General features: G+C 37.3%; 1 protein-coding gene across 2 annotated transcripts in view; it reads right to left on the bottom strand.

The window, feature by feature from the left end:
- The window catches only part of UNC5C (unc-5 netrin receptor C), a 345,714-nt gene that overhangs the window by 54,463 nt on the left and 274,666 nt on the right, over positions 1-16,585 (bottom strand). For both annotated transcript variants that reach the window (XM_032861390.1, XM_032861399.1), the window contains exons 5-7: positions 10,923-11,103; positions 7,348-7,515; positions 4,558-4,722 (exon numbers count right to left, since the gene is read on the bottom strand). In XM_032861390.1, coding sequence (XP_032717281.1) covers positions 4,558-4,722; positions 7,348-7,515; positions 10,923-11,103 — 514 coding nt within the window. The remainder of the gene's footprint in view (positions 1-4,557; positions 4,723-7,347; positions 7,516-10,922; positions 11,104-16,585) is intronic.

The following is a 16,585-nucleotide window of genomic DNA, read 5'->3' as shown; positions in this document are numbered from 1 at the left end:
ACTATGAGCAAAACCAATGTCTGATATGTGCTACTTAGGCATAATGGGAGATGAAACTGAATTAATAATAGCCTAATTAGGTAGTCAAAGCTATTTTAAAATAAGGTTTGCACTATACTGTTAAGTTCCACTTCCTAACTCTCAATCTTTCTCTATAATTATAGATTTAAGTATGTCTCTCCTAAACAGTATAGAACAGGATTTTTTACTATAATTTTGAACCTCCTTTAACAGGTAAATTTAATTCATTTACCTTAGTACCCCGTGATGATCCCTGGCCTATCACCATCTTAATTATTGTTTTCATTTACCATGGTTTTTTGTTTTGTTTTGTTTTTGTTTGTTTTTGTTTTTTGTGGTTGTAGTTCCTTTCCTGTCCTTAAAAACCTTATTTTGAATTTATAAATCTACCTTTGTGTGTGTAGTCAGTCTTAATATTTTAATTGGTAAACTTGCATCAATGGAATTGAATGCAAATAGTGTTACTTATTGTTTTTACTGAACACTATATGGATATTAGAAAATTTTAACTCAGATCACACTTTCCCACATGCTGTGTTAAGGTTTTCAACAAATTCACTCCATTTTATTTTCATTTTATTTTCTGCCTCTTCATTGGTCTGTCCTTTTTTAAAGAATCAATTTTTATTTTATATTTTTAGTAGTTTACTCAGTGAGAGTTTGTGAATTATAAGCTCTCTTTCTTTGGATTGTCTGAAAATCCTTTACATTTTATTCTCTTGAGCAAATTTGGATTTTCTTGTTCTTTTCTACCTGTGTTTTAACCTCCCTTCTCTATAATCATTTACTTTATCTTTCTTCCCTGTGTTCTGAGAAGTTTCATGGGATCTGCCTTCCAGTTGACTAACTTTCCCTTCAGCTGTATCCAAAGTTGTCTCTGATTTGATTTTTAACCTTCCACTGAGTTTTAGCTTTTAATTGTTTACCATTCTAGGCATTCCATTTGATTTTCCCCCAAAACTGTCTATCCTTTTTATGATATTGTATTCTTACATTTCTGCTTATATGCTTTTTAAAAACACAGTTTGTCTTTTTACTTTTATTTACTTTATAGTCTCACTCAGACTGCTCTAAGCCCATGTTATGAGAGTGTTAAGGAACTCACTGTGCTGTGCACTCTCTCTGGCAGCAGACTGTTTCCCTGGGGGATGTGAAACTTTGTATTGTAATCTCATTTCTAGGAGTGGGCTATTTTTGTCAGAGACCAATGCCCTCAGGCTGTGGAAAGAACTCAAGAGAATGGCTTGTTGTTTGCTACTGCTGGTACCCTAGAAGTTTCACCAATTACATTAATTACGTATCTTTTGTTTTTTATTCATTTAGTACTGTATCTTAGACTCCACAGCAGATCTGGATGTAGGATTGTGGTTTTATTATAGGTTTTATTTAAGTGAAGATTTCGTTTTAATTTTCTCTGTCATGAATTATCCTGTGGCTTCCCTGGGCTGGTGGGTAAAAATTTTCTAGTTGTTTTTCATGGTGGGAGTAGCCACTTATGAGACCTGGCTTTATTCAAAGGGCTCTAGATTTCAACTCTTGGCCTCAGGCTTGTGCAAACTCTGGGCCTCTACCTCTGTCCTAAAACAAAAAGGCTCACTTCCAATCCCTAGGATCTATATCCATGATCAATGTCCCTCTGGATTTTTCTGGTATCCACTCATGTCATGCAGTTACCTCTCTAGTTTTATCTTGATTTGAGGATTTCTCTTTCTTTCAAACTTGACTCACTCTCCTTTTCTCAGACACACACATATATGTACATTCCATACATATGTATATGTATATCTTTTAAGTTTTAAAATTTTACCCATATTTCACCCATATTTCTATATATTTTGAGTCAAAGTTATTTGTATAGAGGGTGGTGGTTAAGGAAGGAATGTGACTGAATATGACTGTTTTGAACACATTACTGAATAGGCATTAACAGTAATCTATTCTACATATTTCACATTGTATTGCTCTTACGTGTCAATCTGGCTTTTAAAATATACTACACTACATTATCTAGGTTTCTGAATTCTACAGACCTCTATGATAAACTCTGAATTTCTCCTACCTAGAAGTACGTCTACATTTATATCAGAATCATCTGTATATAATTTCAACTAGGAATACAATTTCAGAGGTATTGTACACTTGGTTTAATAGTAACTAGTTTTATTTTGAGACAAACATTGCAATGTTGATGAAAGATGTTAATGCCTCAAAGACCCTAATTCTCCTAAAGTAAATAAATGTTAAATGATAATCCCTAATTGTCAATTGCTACTTTCTGGCTGTCTTTTCCCCATTCTATTTCTTAATATAGACCCTGTCCTTGCAAGCTGAGTACTTTCATTATTAGAAAGCCTTTGTTTTCCCAAATAAGGACCAAGAGCAGTATTATTTCTTTGCAAGACTTTGGTGCAATGTTATGCCAGAAACACCTAGCTTACTGGTAAGTAGAAACTATAACTTTCACTGTAAAATACTGTGGTTTTTATCACTGAGGAAATCAATAGTACAGACTACAATTTTCTGTTGCCCTAGAGTAGAAATAGGAGGGCAGATGAAAGAGTTTATTGACTTAGTAGGGCTGTTACTACAGCAAATCAGAATTGTAAAAGGAAATAGCTTTTTAACTGACTGATTTTAATCCAAACACTCAAATGTTTCAACCTAACAAGAGACTTGATAAAAAAAATAAACAAACAAAAGGAAACAACAACAAAACACTCTCTTGTAGCCTTGTTTCTCTTCCTGATTTATACAACCACTTCATGCCACCATTACTGACAAATATCTGTACGTAAAAAGAAATTCTATTAGTGCCATAAGAAAAAAGCTAGATGCCAAGGGGATGCTATGTCATGAAAGTCTTAATTTGAATATGTCATGTTTGTATTTGACAAATACCATAATTTAGAAAATGTCATTTTGTGTAACCAATTAAATACCCAAAGTTCCATCTTGCCGGATTGTATTTCTTGATAAATAGGTTGCTTTGGGAATTTTAAAATATGCACAATAGAAGTGGTAGGTGTTAAATCATCCAAAGTTGAAATACAGAGAGAGAAAGGAAGAGAGATGAGGAACAAGGGGAGAGAGAGAGAGAGAGAGAGAGAGAGATAGATTTCAAATATTGCTACTTTTTGATCATATGAATCAATTTGTTCTCCACTAAAGGAAGAATATTAAATTACAAAAAAATGTTAAAATAAAAAATAACTTGGCTGTGCTATGTTTTTATTTTAATCCTCAACTCAAACTCATGCCTAGAGGAATAAACCCTGTATCTCTGGATTAATGGTTAGGAAAACAGCTGTATTCTTTTCATTCTTGCATTTCTAATACAAACTTGGTGAGATACACAGTAGCAGTCTGAAAATCATAACCAGAAGCTGTGCTTTACACTCAGCAGCCGCCAGGTCTCAAAGAATGCAACATACTGTGGACAGAAAAATAAGAAGCCTGTTGGATTTCTATTCTGTGTCAGCAATGTAATTACTTATTGGTATTTTAAGTAAGGGGTTCTTTTTCAAGGTCCTTGTGTATATAGGCAGTGGAAGGTAAACAGAATTTCATAAAAGTGGTGAAAGTGGAATACTTTATTCTTAAATGATAAATACAAATACTTCTACACAAATATATGTGGTTGCTTCTGTTTTGCAAAGAATTCACAATATGTTATAATGAATGTCAACATCTGGCAACTCTTAGTTAAGATCCAAAGACAGTCTGTTGCCTGATCCATTCATCTCCATAGGTGTGATATCAGAACAATTCTTACCACCTTAATTCGTGGTCATGTAAGATGGTAAAATTTGTATATCCAAGGATACCTCAAGGAAAGGGGTAAGAGTTTGCAAGTATGGAAATCAAACTATGGTCTCCTCAAGAAAAGCTGAGAAACGAGGTCTTGAAAAATGGGGATTATTTAGCCTCCTCATTCATTATATTCCTTAGTCAACCTTCTACACCCATTTTTAAAATTTTTGTTTCATTAACATTATTTCCTTTAAACAAACACTAACACAAGCCTAGCATTTTTAAGGACTTACAGAGATGTTCCCACTAAGCATTCGCTGTAAATTGGTAAATCTATCTGCAGAACCATTTCCTGGGCTTTATATGTATTTTACATTCATGGACATTGGTTCAGTAATGGCCATGAATTAGGAATAAAAGCTTACTTTATCAAAGTCATGCGATTCTACTCTGAGGAGTTTGGGGTGCCCTTTTATGCATTCAAATAAAACTAAGGAATGGTTCCCTAGTCTGGAAAGGGTGACAGTTCCCCATGGATATGACTGAATCACTCTTCGCTCATGAGAACTCAATAGTGTGTATGTCATTTGTTAACTGGACAGTTATTATTCATTCTGGTTCCTGGGAGATTAGTTCTTTCAATTCTGACACAGAGCTAGTATTCTGGCATATTCCTGCATTTTTTTCCCTGTTGTTTGGAATTCTTAATTTCTAATATTTCCAAGAAATCCAAATGGTTAAACCTCAGGCCTCGCATGTGTCTTTTGTTTGCTCAAAATGACTTACTCTGCATGCAAAGCCCATCAGTGCAGTTCTTGGATTGCAAGACGAGGCCATCACAGTCCTTGCCTCCGTTCTTGGGGGCGGGCGCCGTGCACTCCCTCCTGCGCCAGTGCGTGCACTCGGTCCCACAAGTAGACCACTTGCTCCATGAAGTCCACCTGCCATCCACTGCCACGCACACACACACAAAAACCAGCAGAAGGTCAGATGGAGAAGCAGCTACTTGTGGGGAGAAGGGAGTAGGGCTCATGTACAAATAAAACAAAACAGAAAACTGAAGAAAATGCCCCATCAAGGAGGATTGCATTCATGTCTGCTGCTAAGAAGTGAGCATGGGAGATATATGTCATCGGGGTTCTGTGAAATTTTCTTCCTGAGGGTGTGACTGTATCTTTACTGACCAAGGCAAGGAATTGCTTAAAGGAAGGCACAGAAACCAATGTTGTCGCCAGGAACTGATGAGAACCAGGAGGTACATAAAAGTAGATCATGATGGCACCCCTTTTTTCTCTTAAAAGGGAAGCTTTTGGATTTTGCATTGAAAATTAGGGGACCTCTTTCTGGAGCCAAGGTTTCTTCATGCATAGTGTCATGTGAGCAGTGAAGGTAAACCTGTGTGGCAATATGGAGAAGAGGTTGGTACGATGGGGAAGAAGTCTATTTATCTACTCACTGACCCAACTTTCCATGCATCCACCTATCCTTATCTAATTATTCCTCTACCTATCCATTTATTTATCCATCCATCCATCCATCTATCCATCCATATCTATCATTTATGTATCTATGTATCTATCTATCTGATCCATTCATCCGTCCATCATCTATTATCTATCTATCATCCATCTTTGTCTTAAATACTCTTTTCATTTTATTTTTTTATCCAGGCATCTTGATTCTGTTGAGACCTTCAATGCTTTGTTGAAATGACTATTATTTTCCATATATGATTTGGTAATTCTATGCCATTATTTGATGATATAGAAATTTCTATTTTTATTTTACAAATAATATTTACATGCATTCCTAATTCTTTTGCTGTGATTCAGTTATTTAGAACTGACTAACTTTCTCCTTAATTTTTGTTGCTGACTTGTTAGTAATCTCAGTGATACTGAGCTGATATATTTCTATCTTAAAAACACACAACTTAAATTCTAAGTTGAAAAATGTAGACTAAATTTCACTAAAGTCACACTTATAATGACTTCTTAAAAAATTCTTACATAATTAATACAAGAATATTAAAGAGTAGTTAAATTTGAAAATTTTCCTGAATATATAAATAATTATGATTACCTAGAATTAAATATAAAACAATGCCAAACATCATTTATTGAACATCTAATATATATAACATTTTACACTTACATATTCATAGAAATTATATCAATTTTAGTGGTCTACATGGTTTAGGAAATCTGTATGATTTCATATTCAAATTATTGTGTAAATATATTATGTATAACGTGTATGGCGATATAAACATACTCATATGAAAAAATTATGAAAGCATTAATATTTCAATCATCCAGAGTTGGCTATTTAAGCAACTCCCAGCTATTTGGAGAAAAGACATTTGCTTTGACCTAGATCATCCTAAAGCACACGTGCGCAAGTGCTTGCACGCACACGTGCGCACACACACACACACTTTTATTTCAAGTCAGAATGTTCAATGCAATTTCAATTGTGGAAGTCAACATCTATATAAAATATAGGAGAGTATAAGGTAAAATATTGAAATTCTAAACCTAGCTAAGTGTCAAAATTTGTTACACAAATAAAATCTCTCAACGGTTTCAGTATGGGATACTGTTTGGATATTTGAAAATGGACACTTGGGAATATAAAATATAGATTATATTTTTCTTTCCAGCTCATTCGTACAACCCATCTCTGATAAACTATTTATTAGAGGATGGATAAAACAAAATATAGACTAAATAAAGGGAAGTAAGGACACTGTTTCTAAATAATGAAATCACAGAAAAACAAAATACAAATAAATAAAAAATGAAATTGATATCATAACAGCTAGCTCAATGGAATGTACAAAATTTATAGATTATTTCAAAGTCATTTTAGCTAAACTTTTTAATATATCATATAATTAAGCATTTTAGTTGGTTTTGAGTTTGGCAAATTGCACCTTCAATTTGCCTAGGATAAGAGCTGGTGACAATATGAGACAGGACAAAAAGATGCTTGGTGGCAGAGGGATGCAATCTCGCCATAGGTGCCAGTGCAAATAACTCACAAAAACAGGTGACCAACATGTACAGACAATAAAGAGCTGACTGCATTGTATTTTCAAAATCCATTAGCTCATGTGTCACAAAGCTTTGCCTTCCTTTTAATTCATTCCAAATATTTTATTTGCCCTTGCCCAGAAACTGACACTAAATATCAAATATTTCAGTCTAAAACATTTTTTAAATTTTAATCCCAATAATATCCATGGCTGTTTGAAGATCAAGGGTTGTTATTCCTAAAATGTGTGGCTTTCAGTGCTGCCCAATCCCTTGAATTACAAAACCTATAATCTTGGCTCCAGCAGTTTCATTGAGTAATAGAGAGGGATTATGTCCCTAAGTGTTTAATCTCTTGTTTTATTCTATTTTGCATGTTTGGGTAATAAAGTTAAGTACAGTTTGGGTGAAAAAGATTTGATTTCTCAACAATGTAAGCATTTACTGGTATGATGGATATGAATAATGTTTATCACACATTCAGGTCAAGAATACAGGAATGGGAAGACACATGTGCAATGAGAACACTGTTTTTTTTTACCTGGGCATAAGGTAGTACAGGCTATTTTCTGCACACTCTGCCCCTCACAGAAGGCACCACCATTGAGTGGTGCTGGGTTGGTGCAGGTCCTTGTGCGCTTCTGATATCCTCGTCCACAGCGGCTATTACACACAGACCACTCTGTCCAGGTGGACCAGCCACCATTGACTGGAAGGAGGTAAACACAAAATGTGAATTACATGTGTGTTCATGCACACACAGACACACAAACCACACACAACACATAAACAAAAACTCATCTGCTAAGTGACCATAAAAAATTAAAAAATTCAAATCTAAAAGGGACCCAGGCCATCATTTCATTCAAAGTATTATCAAAGAGCAGAAGAATCTAAGCATAGAGAAAAATAAAATGGATTACCCAAATTTATTCACCTACTCAGAAAAACAAATAGAACTGTGTTCTATTTTCCTTGGCTAGTGTTCTTAGAAATATATATTCCCCTTACCTATTCAAGCTTCAAAAATTATTTTTGACAGCTTATCTCAAATAATAAATATTTACATCTTTATGCCAAGGCTGAAGGTGGATCTGAAGTATGAGAACTGAAAAAAATCATGTAGCTCTTTCTTAATAGCAGATGATTGATTAGTTTGTTTCTTAGCATATGTAAACATTACAACCCTTTATGGACTTTTAGTCAGTTTCTATAACCCAGTGAACCTGGTTAAAAAACAGCCTTAATATTGCTAGATTTTAAACTAATTGAGTAGCTATTTGATTGAATTGGCAATTAGTTTATGTAATTGAAATGTATATCCATGCTGTGTGTAAAGGCTTCTTATGGTGTTTCATGGAGACTTCAGTATAGGTATGACTGTAAAACCTACATTCTAATGCTCTGTTCACTATTCACCTCTGGAGATCTCCCTCTAGAAAATACTTTGGTATATTTTAGTACTTACATATTGTGAGTTGAGATTCAATTATTGTAATTAAGCATTTGCTAACAAAAAATTATTTGCTGGTAGTTAAAACCCAATACAATGAGAATGAGTGTCTACCTCCTGATCATAAAGAAGGGGGCTGGACATTCGGGTACACCATACAGGTGTACATCATACACCCGGCATCTCCTCTTCTAGAAGCCTATGCAATGGGAAATCATCATAAGTGTGTTGTACATACAGACTCAGACAAGAGTGCTTTTTCATCACAGTTACTTTCTATATAAAGGTAAAAAACTGTAAACAACTGTAATGTTCAACAATAGGAAAATGGTAAAGTAGATGCCTGTTCATGTGACTGACACCTAGGCAGCCATTAAAAATGGTTCTAGAGAAGTCTATTTAATAATATATGAGTATTTCAACATTATGTTCTAAGCAAAAAATATATTTATACCCCTTATTTTAAAATCTTATCTATCCATAGAAAATACCAGTAGTATGCATATCAATCTTTTTGAAAGTTGTTTCTGAATGACAAGATGACAGGGTTATGGACCTTTTCTTCTTTGACCATTTCTGTGTTTCCCAAATTTTCTATAACAGATATGTATTTTTGATCTAAGCATGATACTAACAAAAATAAATATACACAGCAGACTCAAAAATGAAGTACTCATTAGATGTATATGTTTTGCTGTGGACTTCTGGTGAGCCTTATCTATAAGCCTGGGACGACTTCCTTTATGGGGCCATGAGAAGGACAAACAGATGGTTGATAGGTTGAGTTTCAGTCAGTGTTCCAGAAAGCAACTTAACCTGCTCAGCTTTACAAAACCAGATGTCATGGAATTGTCAGTGTAAATTGCTTACTAGCATCCTGGCAGGCCAATATTTGGGGTTATAGTATACAAGTAATGCTCTGGTAGGTTCCCCCCGCCCCCGCCCAGTAGGATTTTAATGAGAAATGAATAATCATAAACTTCTAGAGAAAAAAAAAAAGGAACGTGAAAGTCCCAGACTTATTCTCCCATTCTACAGAGAAGGAGACACAGGCTCCTAGCACCCTGGACAAGTGACCCACTTAGGGTCAGTTAGAGGGAGAGCTAGTCTGAGAGCACAAGTCTCCTGACACTTAGTCCAGTGCTATTTTTGAACTCAAAATGTTCAAGTTCCTTGTGTTTGATTCTTTCTAACAACAATGTTCAGCTTATATTTATAGATATTGAAAGCATGCTATACACAGGAAGAGAGATTTGCATATATATTAAGCATCTATATAATGCATACACAGAGAGTCTGTCTTCATTAGTTATCTATGATTACTACGTGCTGTGATGCGCTCCGTTTCTCTTTTGCCCTTCAAATTGTTAATCAAGTCCTTCAGCCGGTTTAGAAAAAGACAAAAAGAGGAATCATTTCATTGTGACTGAAGAGAGGCAACAGCTTACAATTTAACAGCCATTATCTTGACGAGGAAATTCAGCTTCAGAGTATTCAGAAGATTAAAAAATAGTCTGTATCTGTCTTGTAATGAAAATGAGAGATTTAAAGCATCACCATATTTAGCCTTTGGAACATCACAGTGGCTCCTGTTTCTTGTAACTCGTTACAGCATGGAGACATCCATCCGAAGGGCACTATCAGCAGTAAGTACCATGAGCCAGATACTTGCCAATAGCTGCCCTTCCTTCACAGTCACCCACACCCGAAGGCCCTTGGAATATCCTTTAACACTAATGCAGCCATGAGAAGCTTCCCTAAGTGGGTGGTGTGACATAGGCATCTCATGTAAGAGGTGGCATATCCTCAAAATACTTCCCAGGGTTGTTAAGTGACCTTTGATACAATAAATCATTAAGCATATGAGGACCTTCTGCACGTCTGGTGCTGTGAGAAATGCATAGAGTGGTCTCTCCATCTAGAATGGAGCTTACTGCACCGCTAGGGAAATGCCTGGAAGACAAGTTCAGACATAGAATGCCTGGAAGACAAGCGAGCGCTAAAAAGTGTGGAGAAATAAAAGCATCACATGCTAGAGCAAAATTGGGAGTGGAACTGTTGAGTATTTCTGGAGAAAGGAGAGGCCCCATCAGAGATGAGCTGGACTAGAAAGGAGCAGCGTGTGGAAGGGAAGCTTCCGGAAGAAATCATTCTGTTAAACTTTGCCTCGTGGTTAGATGAGGGCCACGGAGATAGCAGTTTTCGCCTTCACTCTAAGGACCCTGGAGGAGTGAGTGAGGCAAGTTCCAGGAAGTCAAAGTTGATCTGATGTGTCTGGGGGAACAGGTCAGCTCCTTTACCTGACTGAGCTCCAGATGGATGAGCAGGATGACCCAAGCATCTCCATCTCCCAACTCTAGCTCTGGGGGGTCCGGGGTACAGAGAGTGGCGGGCTTAGAGATGCAGGGCCATCTGCTGGCTCTGGTGTCAGTGCTCAGGTAGCTTTCCTTCATCTTCCCCATAAGTTCACTGACAAGGGCTAGGAATTTCCAAGCCTAGTCTTTCTATGAGTGTCAGGGAAGCAGGTAAGTCTCACTGGCGGAGCCCGAGGCTGGGAGAGAGTAGCGATGCGGATTGCCAAGGGCCTCTCCTGGAGATTTTAAATTAAAACGAGAAACGGAAGTTTGACGTGAACTAGATTGAGACTTGGACAGCTCACTCACCATAGACTATGACAGTTGCTGTCGTGCTTTTCCTCTTGGCAACGATGTTTTTGGCCACACAAGTATAGTTTGCAGTATCTGAGAGGCGGGCCTGCTTTATGATAAGGTTGTGATCAATAGTAATATAAAAATTCCGATCTTCAACGGGATCAATGATGTCTTCATTTTTCAACCATTCCACCTAAAGATGCAAAGAGAAATAGAGAAATCCCCAGTATGGATCCCTCAACGGCTGTCTGTCCTAACATACGCTTCATAATTTGTCTAACATTGCTCCATGCTCTGAGCTTCTGCAAACCAGAGGAAGTAACTTTCTGAGGTCACGTAAAGTATCACTCACCTGCCAAACATGATTCTGTCTGTACTTCATTAATTCTCAAATGTCAATTAACCAATTGGGAAATACAGTGTTCAAATGGTTTTCACTTCGCCCTGAGGGCAGGAACAGGGAATGAGCCCTGCCAAGTTCAGAACCCAATCAAAAATAATAGGCTAAGCATTTCAAACTGAACTCAAAGCTTTTTGCTATTCGATTTGTTTACTCTTGGCAACTTACTCACGGCTTTTCACAAAAGAATGTAAAGACTATTAAAAGAGCTCAAAAGGCATATTAGACATCATGTAGCTCTAATAAACCAACATTTGGATGATTTACATGTAACCTTGCTGAAACATATGGATTAAATTTCCCCCAAAACGCATTTATGTTAAAATGTAGCAAACACATATTTGGAGATGCTTTCAAGCCAAAATACTTGGAGGAAAAAAGGTTTTGTATCAACTTTCAATATAATCCAAAGAGCATATACATTATACTCAAAGTTCTCTTTTTGTGGATCACTAGGCTTGGTTTGCTTCTGGGGACCCTGACCTAATACGTGACTGCTCAAAAATACTGAACTATTTTTTCATGCAAATAACATTTAGCAACAGCAATGTTATCCTTATGGATTGAAAGGAAGGAGATACAGCTGTATAAGCTGTCCTAATGGAGGATAAACGATTTCTTGTTCTATAAATTGATTCTTCTTCTTCCTCTTTTTTTTCTATGCACAGGTTTTTCCATAAAGCAGAACATTTATATTTGCCACACTTAAACTTTTCTTTTGCAGTGATGGGATAATGGATACAAGTAATCTTTAGCAGTAGAGAGTCAACAGTGTTGCCATTTTCAAAATCTTAAGGAGTTTTGCTGGCACCACAAGAGGTCTGGAAATTAATCTCTAAATCTTGTCAGTGGGTTTGATGTGGTACAGCTCTAAATTACATCCAACATAGGGACTCTAAAATAATGCTTCTCTAATCCTTAGACAAGAAGCCACAATTTAAAGGGGGAAGCAAAAACCAACAACAATCCTGAAATAAATCTATGAGGATGTAGTTAAGGGCAACTGTTTGTAGTGATACAAATTTTGAAATGGTGAAACATTTCTAGCCTTGTCAGTTTTTGCATTCTAACTGGTATAAGGTGGTATCTAAATGTAGTTTCGATTTGAATTTCCCTGATGGCTAATGCTGATGAACATTTTTTCATGTGTCTGTTAGCCATTTGAAAATGGCTAAAACTAAAGAAGTTTTGAGAAATGTCTGTTCATGTCTTCTGCCCATTTTTTTACTTGATTATCTGTTTTTGGGAGTTGAGTTTGAGAAGTTCTTTTAGATCTCGGATTCAGAGTCCAGAATGCTCACCATTACACCACGGAACCGCCTCTTTTTGATCTTGGATAGCAAAAATTGGAGAGGTTGTGGAGAAAGAGGAACCCTCTTACACTATTGGTGGGGATGCAGGTTGGTGCAGCTGCTTTGGAAAAGTGTGTTGTTTCTTCAAAAAATTAAAAATAGAGCTCCCCTATGACCCAGTAATTGCACACCAGGGTATTTACCCCAAAGATACAGATGTAGTGAAAAGAAGGGCCATATGCTCCTTAATGTTCATAGCAGCAATGTCCACAATAGCCAAATTGTGGAAAGAGCCAAGATGCCCTTCACCAGACAAATAGATAAAGAAGATGTGGTCCGTTTACACAATGGAATATTACTCAGGCATCAGAAAGGATGAATACCCAAATTTTGCTTCAACATGGATGGGACTGGAGGAGATTATGCTCAGTGAAATAAGTCAAGCAGAGAAGGTCAATTATCATATGGTTTCACTTATTTGTGGAACATAAAGAATAGTATGGAGGGCATTAGGAGAAGGAAGGGAAAAATAAAGGGGAGAACTTGGAGGGGGGACGAACCATGAGAGACTGTGGACTCGAGGAAACAAACTGATGGTTTTAGAGGGGAGGGGGTGGGGGGATGGGTGAGCCTGGTGATGGGTATTAAGGCGGGCACTTGTGATGAGCAGTGGGTGTTATATGCAACTAATGAATCATGAAACACTACATCAAAAACTGATGATGTACTAAGTGGTGACTAACATAACATAATAATAATAAAAAAGAAATGGAGAAAGTTTCTTGGTATGTACACTATGGTAGTGAGAAACAGAGTGGAATCCATTTAAAACAGTGGAGCTTGAAAACATGCATTTTTTGTTTCCAAATACAGACAGCACTTTAAGTCAGGTCCATGCTTGGATATATCTGATCAGAGAGTCATACTCTCTTGACCTGGATTGTCTCAAAATCTGAATTTTGGAACACCGAAAAAAAATAAAATTAAATTTAAAAAAAGAAAAAAAAGAAAGGAACATGACACAGGGCATTGAAAATCAATGAAATTACAAAATATTTTAATATGGAAGAAAATATCTTTTCTAGTTTCTTTTTAAATGTAAAATATATTAAAAATTCTACACACTCTGGGAAAAAACAAAAACTAATGTATTCATTTAAACTTAAGATTTAAGATTGCTATTTTATGTAGTTAAATCAAAATAAATCAATAAACAAGAATTTTAAGAAATTTGGCTGTATGTGTATAGTAATATGATCTCATTAGAAACACAAGAGGGAAGGTAGCAAAATCCATACTGCTATGAAGTGTTGACAATAATGATCAATTATCATTAATTATCATTGATAATAATTGAAAGCAGACATTAATTTTTTAAATCTAATCTTTATATAGCATATCTATGCCATTCTAAAGAAAGCTTTCTACTTATAGAAGGCTCTGCTGGGTTTCCCTGAGTTGGTCTTGGATCCACTTTGTGTGTGCGTATGTGTGTGCTCATAGTACCTTTCTTTCAAGGACCCATAATTGCTACTCTTTGAAAGATGGGTCTCAGACTCCTGGACTCTGTCTCGAAATGCCTAAGGGTTCACAACTCCCCTGCCTCACAACCTCTGCCTTAGCCATTGTCTCATGGGTATGGAAATATGCTTTGTGTCCAGTTGGGGTCAGAATCTGAGCTGCTATTCTCCAGACTTCCCCTGCGGGATGAGGCTGAAGCTATCTCCTTGAGGTGACACCTGCATGTCCAGACGTACTGGGCTTCTCATTTTCTGTCCAGCATGCTCCACCCACCTAGAAAGTTCTCTCTCCTAGGAATGCTTCCATAAAAAAACCTCTTGCATTCAAATCTTGGCCTCATAGTTTGCTTCTGGAGAATCTGACCTAACCTGTGACTGTTGAAAACTATGGTTTCTTCTTTTTAAATCACATCAGTTAATAATAGTGATAAAATCCTGATCATAAGTGACATAAAAGATCCTAAGGGATATTGCAAACAACTTGTTTATTTGAAAGTTTATTACATGGAAGAAAATGAGCATTCTACACAATTGACAAGATCTAAAAAGACCTCCATGATTATTGGGTAAACCATCTTTACTTTCAAATATCCCTCTGCATTTTTCTCAAATCTCTTGCTAGTGCTGGAGCAATGATTATGACCTGAGTTTTGGGGGCCCCTGAAGAACCCCAGAAGTACTGTCGAGACCCCCAGGGTTTTGTGGGGGACATGGCCCTCCTCCCCAACTCTGAGATTAACCGGAGAAGCTCAGTTTTGCTCTGTTTTCATACCAGGCTCACTCGTAATGCCTTTGTTTAAAGAAACAGAGGGTTCACTGCTGCTTAGAAATAGCCGGTGGAGAGGTGAGCTGTGGGCTCCTCCAGCTTCTGGTTAGTCTCCTACCCCCTGTTCCCTTCATGCCAGTACTCCCAGCTGCCGCGATGTCCTGCTTTGAGACCACATCTCCACAAGAAGCTCAGGTCATCACTCACTGCCTGCACTAGGATCCCCATACTGCTCTGTGAGTCCCCATCTCCCACTCTGTAGAAGTCTCCGCAGCCTTCCACACTGCTTCGGAATGCAGCAGCAAAATAGTCCCAAACTTCAAACTCTTTCTAGATTGTTTTCTTCATTTTTTTAAAAACTAAAATCTAACCCTTCATGATGCTGCTGTGTTTTTTCTGGAGTTCTCTCAAGTGGTGGATGTTTGACTTCCCAAATCCAACATACACTCATCCTGGGGGTGGGGGGAGGTCTGTAAGTGTCCTCCTTGTTCTGGCCTATCTATTCTAGACCATTCTCTCCAAACAGCTTTGCCTTGAATCTCATGCCATCATATTATGTCATCCACTTTCTATATTTTTTTTCTTTGTAGTCATCTACAGACCTCTGGACTCATAGTCACTTAATCCAGCACATTTCCTGTCATAATTTCTAATTATTTTAATAACCACAAACATGACACTTTCAACATTTTGGCCTCTCAATTACATGGCCCTCCTTCCTGCCATGATCTTGGTCTCTAAGAAACTCACATTCAAAGGCCAAAGACTTTCAATCATGGCCTCACTGTAGAATAATTTCGAGATTCATAATATATCAATTCTACATCCAATCCAGAGAAATTAAATATAACCCACAGAAACCCTGATTCACCAGTCAAGACTGGTCTAGTCTCTATATTTTTTAAACTCCTCAAGGAGGTGTGACTTACTGATAGGGTTGAGGAGTACCATTCTAGCTGACTGTCTCTCAAATGAGATTCCTGGACAAGAAGCATCTATGTAATCTGGAAGCCTGATAGGAATGCAGAATCTCAGGTCTGCCCACTTATACTTATTGAATCAAAATAAGCATCTCAACAAGAAATTCAGGGATTTATATGCACATCAAAGTTAGAGAATCTCCTGTCTAGCTCTTGTCCTTATCATTAATTGCAACCCCTCTGAAACCCAAGTTCAGTTATCACCACTTTCTCCTCTTCCCCGTCTTTCTGGTTTACCCCATCTAGGACCTCTATTGTGACTAACTTTCACCAGGACCCACAAATCTACTAAACTTCCCAATCTTCTCTCTCACCCCTCTCACATTCCCTCTTCTCTCTTCACCGCTTTTCAACGGTCATGGCCATCTTCTCAACAATCCCTTGCCTCACATTCTCAGCTCCCCCAACCCTCTCCTTCCCTAAGGCACTCACTTGGCCACTCTTACCTGACACCACCTTCAGAGATTTGCAGCAGAACGTGGCTGGGCACAGCCATGTCGAGTAGACTCATCTTAAATTCATGATAACAGAACGCAAATGGGCCCTTAATTCTGCCAAAAAATTGTACTGTATTTTCATCATCTGTTCATGGTCCTATCCTTCTAGACAGCTATTTCACACCTTCTCCTCTCTCCTTAAACACTACCTCCCTCTCTATCCTCACTTTCAGCAGATGACCACGATTTTTCCTCCACTGAAAAAACTGATAATCACGAG

This window comes from Lontra canadensis, unplaced genomic scaffold, assembly GCF_010015895.1.
Source record: "Lontra canadensis isolate GAN:19392208 unplaced genomic scaffold, GSC_riverotter_1.0 scaffold1, whole genome shotgun sequence".
NCBI lineage: Eukaryota > Metazoa > Chordata > Mammalia > Carnivora > Mustelidae > Lontra > Lontra canadensis.
This window is presented reverse-complemented; position numbering and strand designations above follow the sequence as displayed.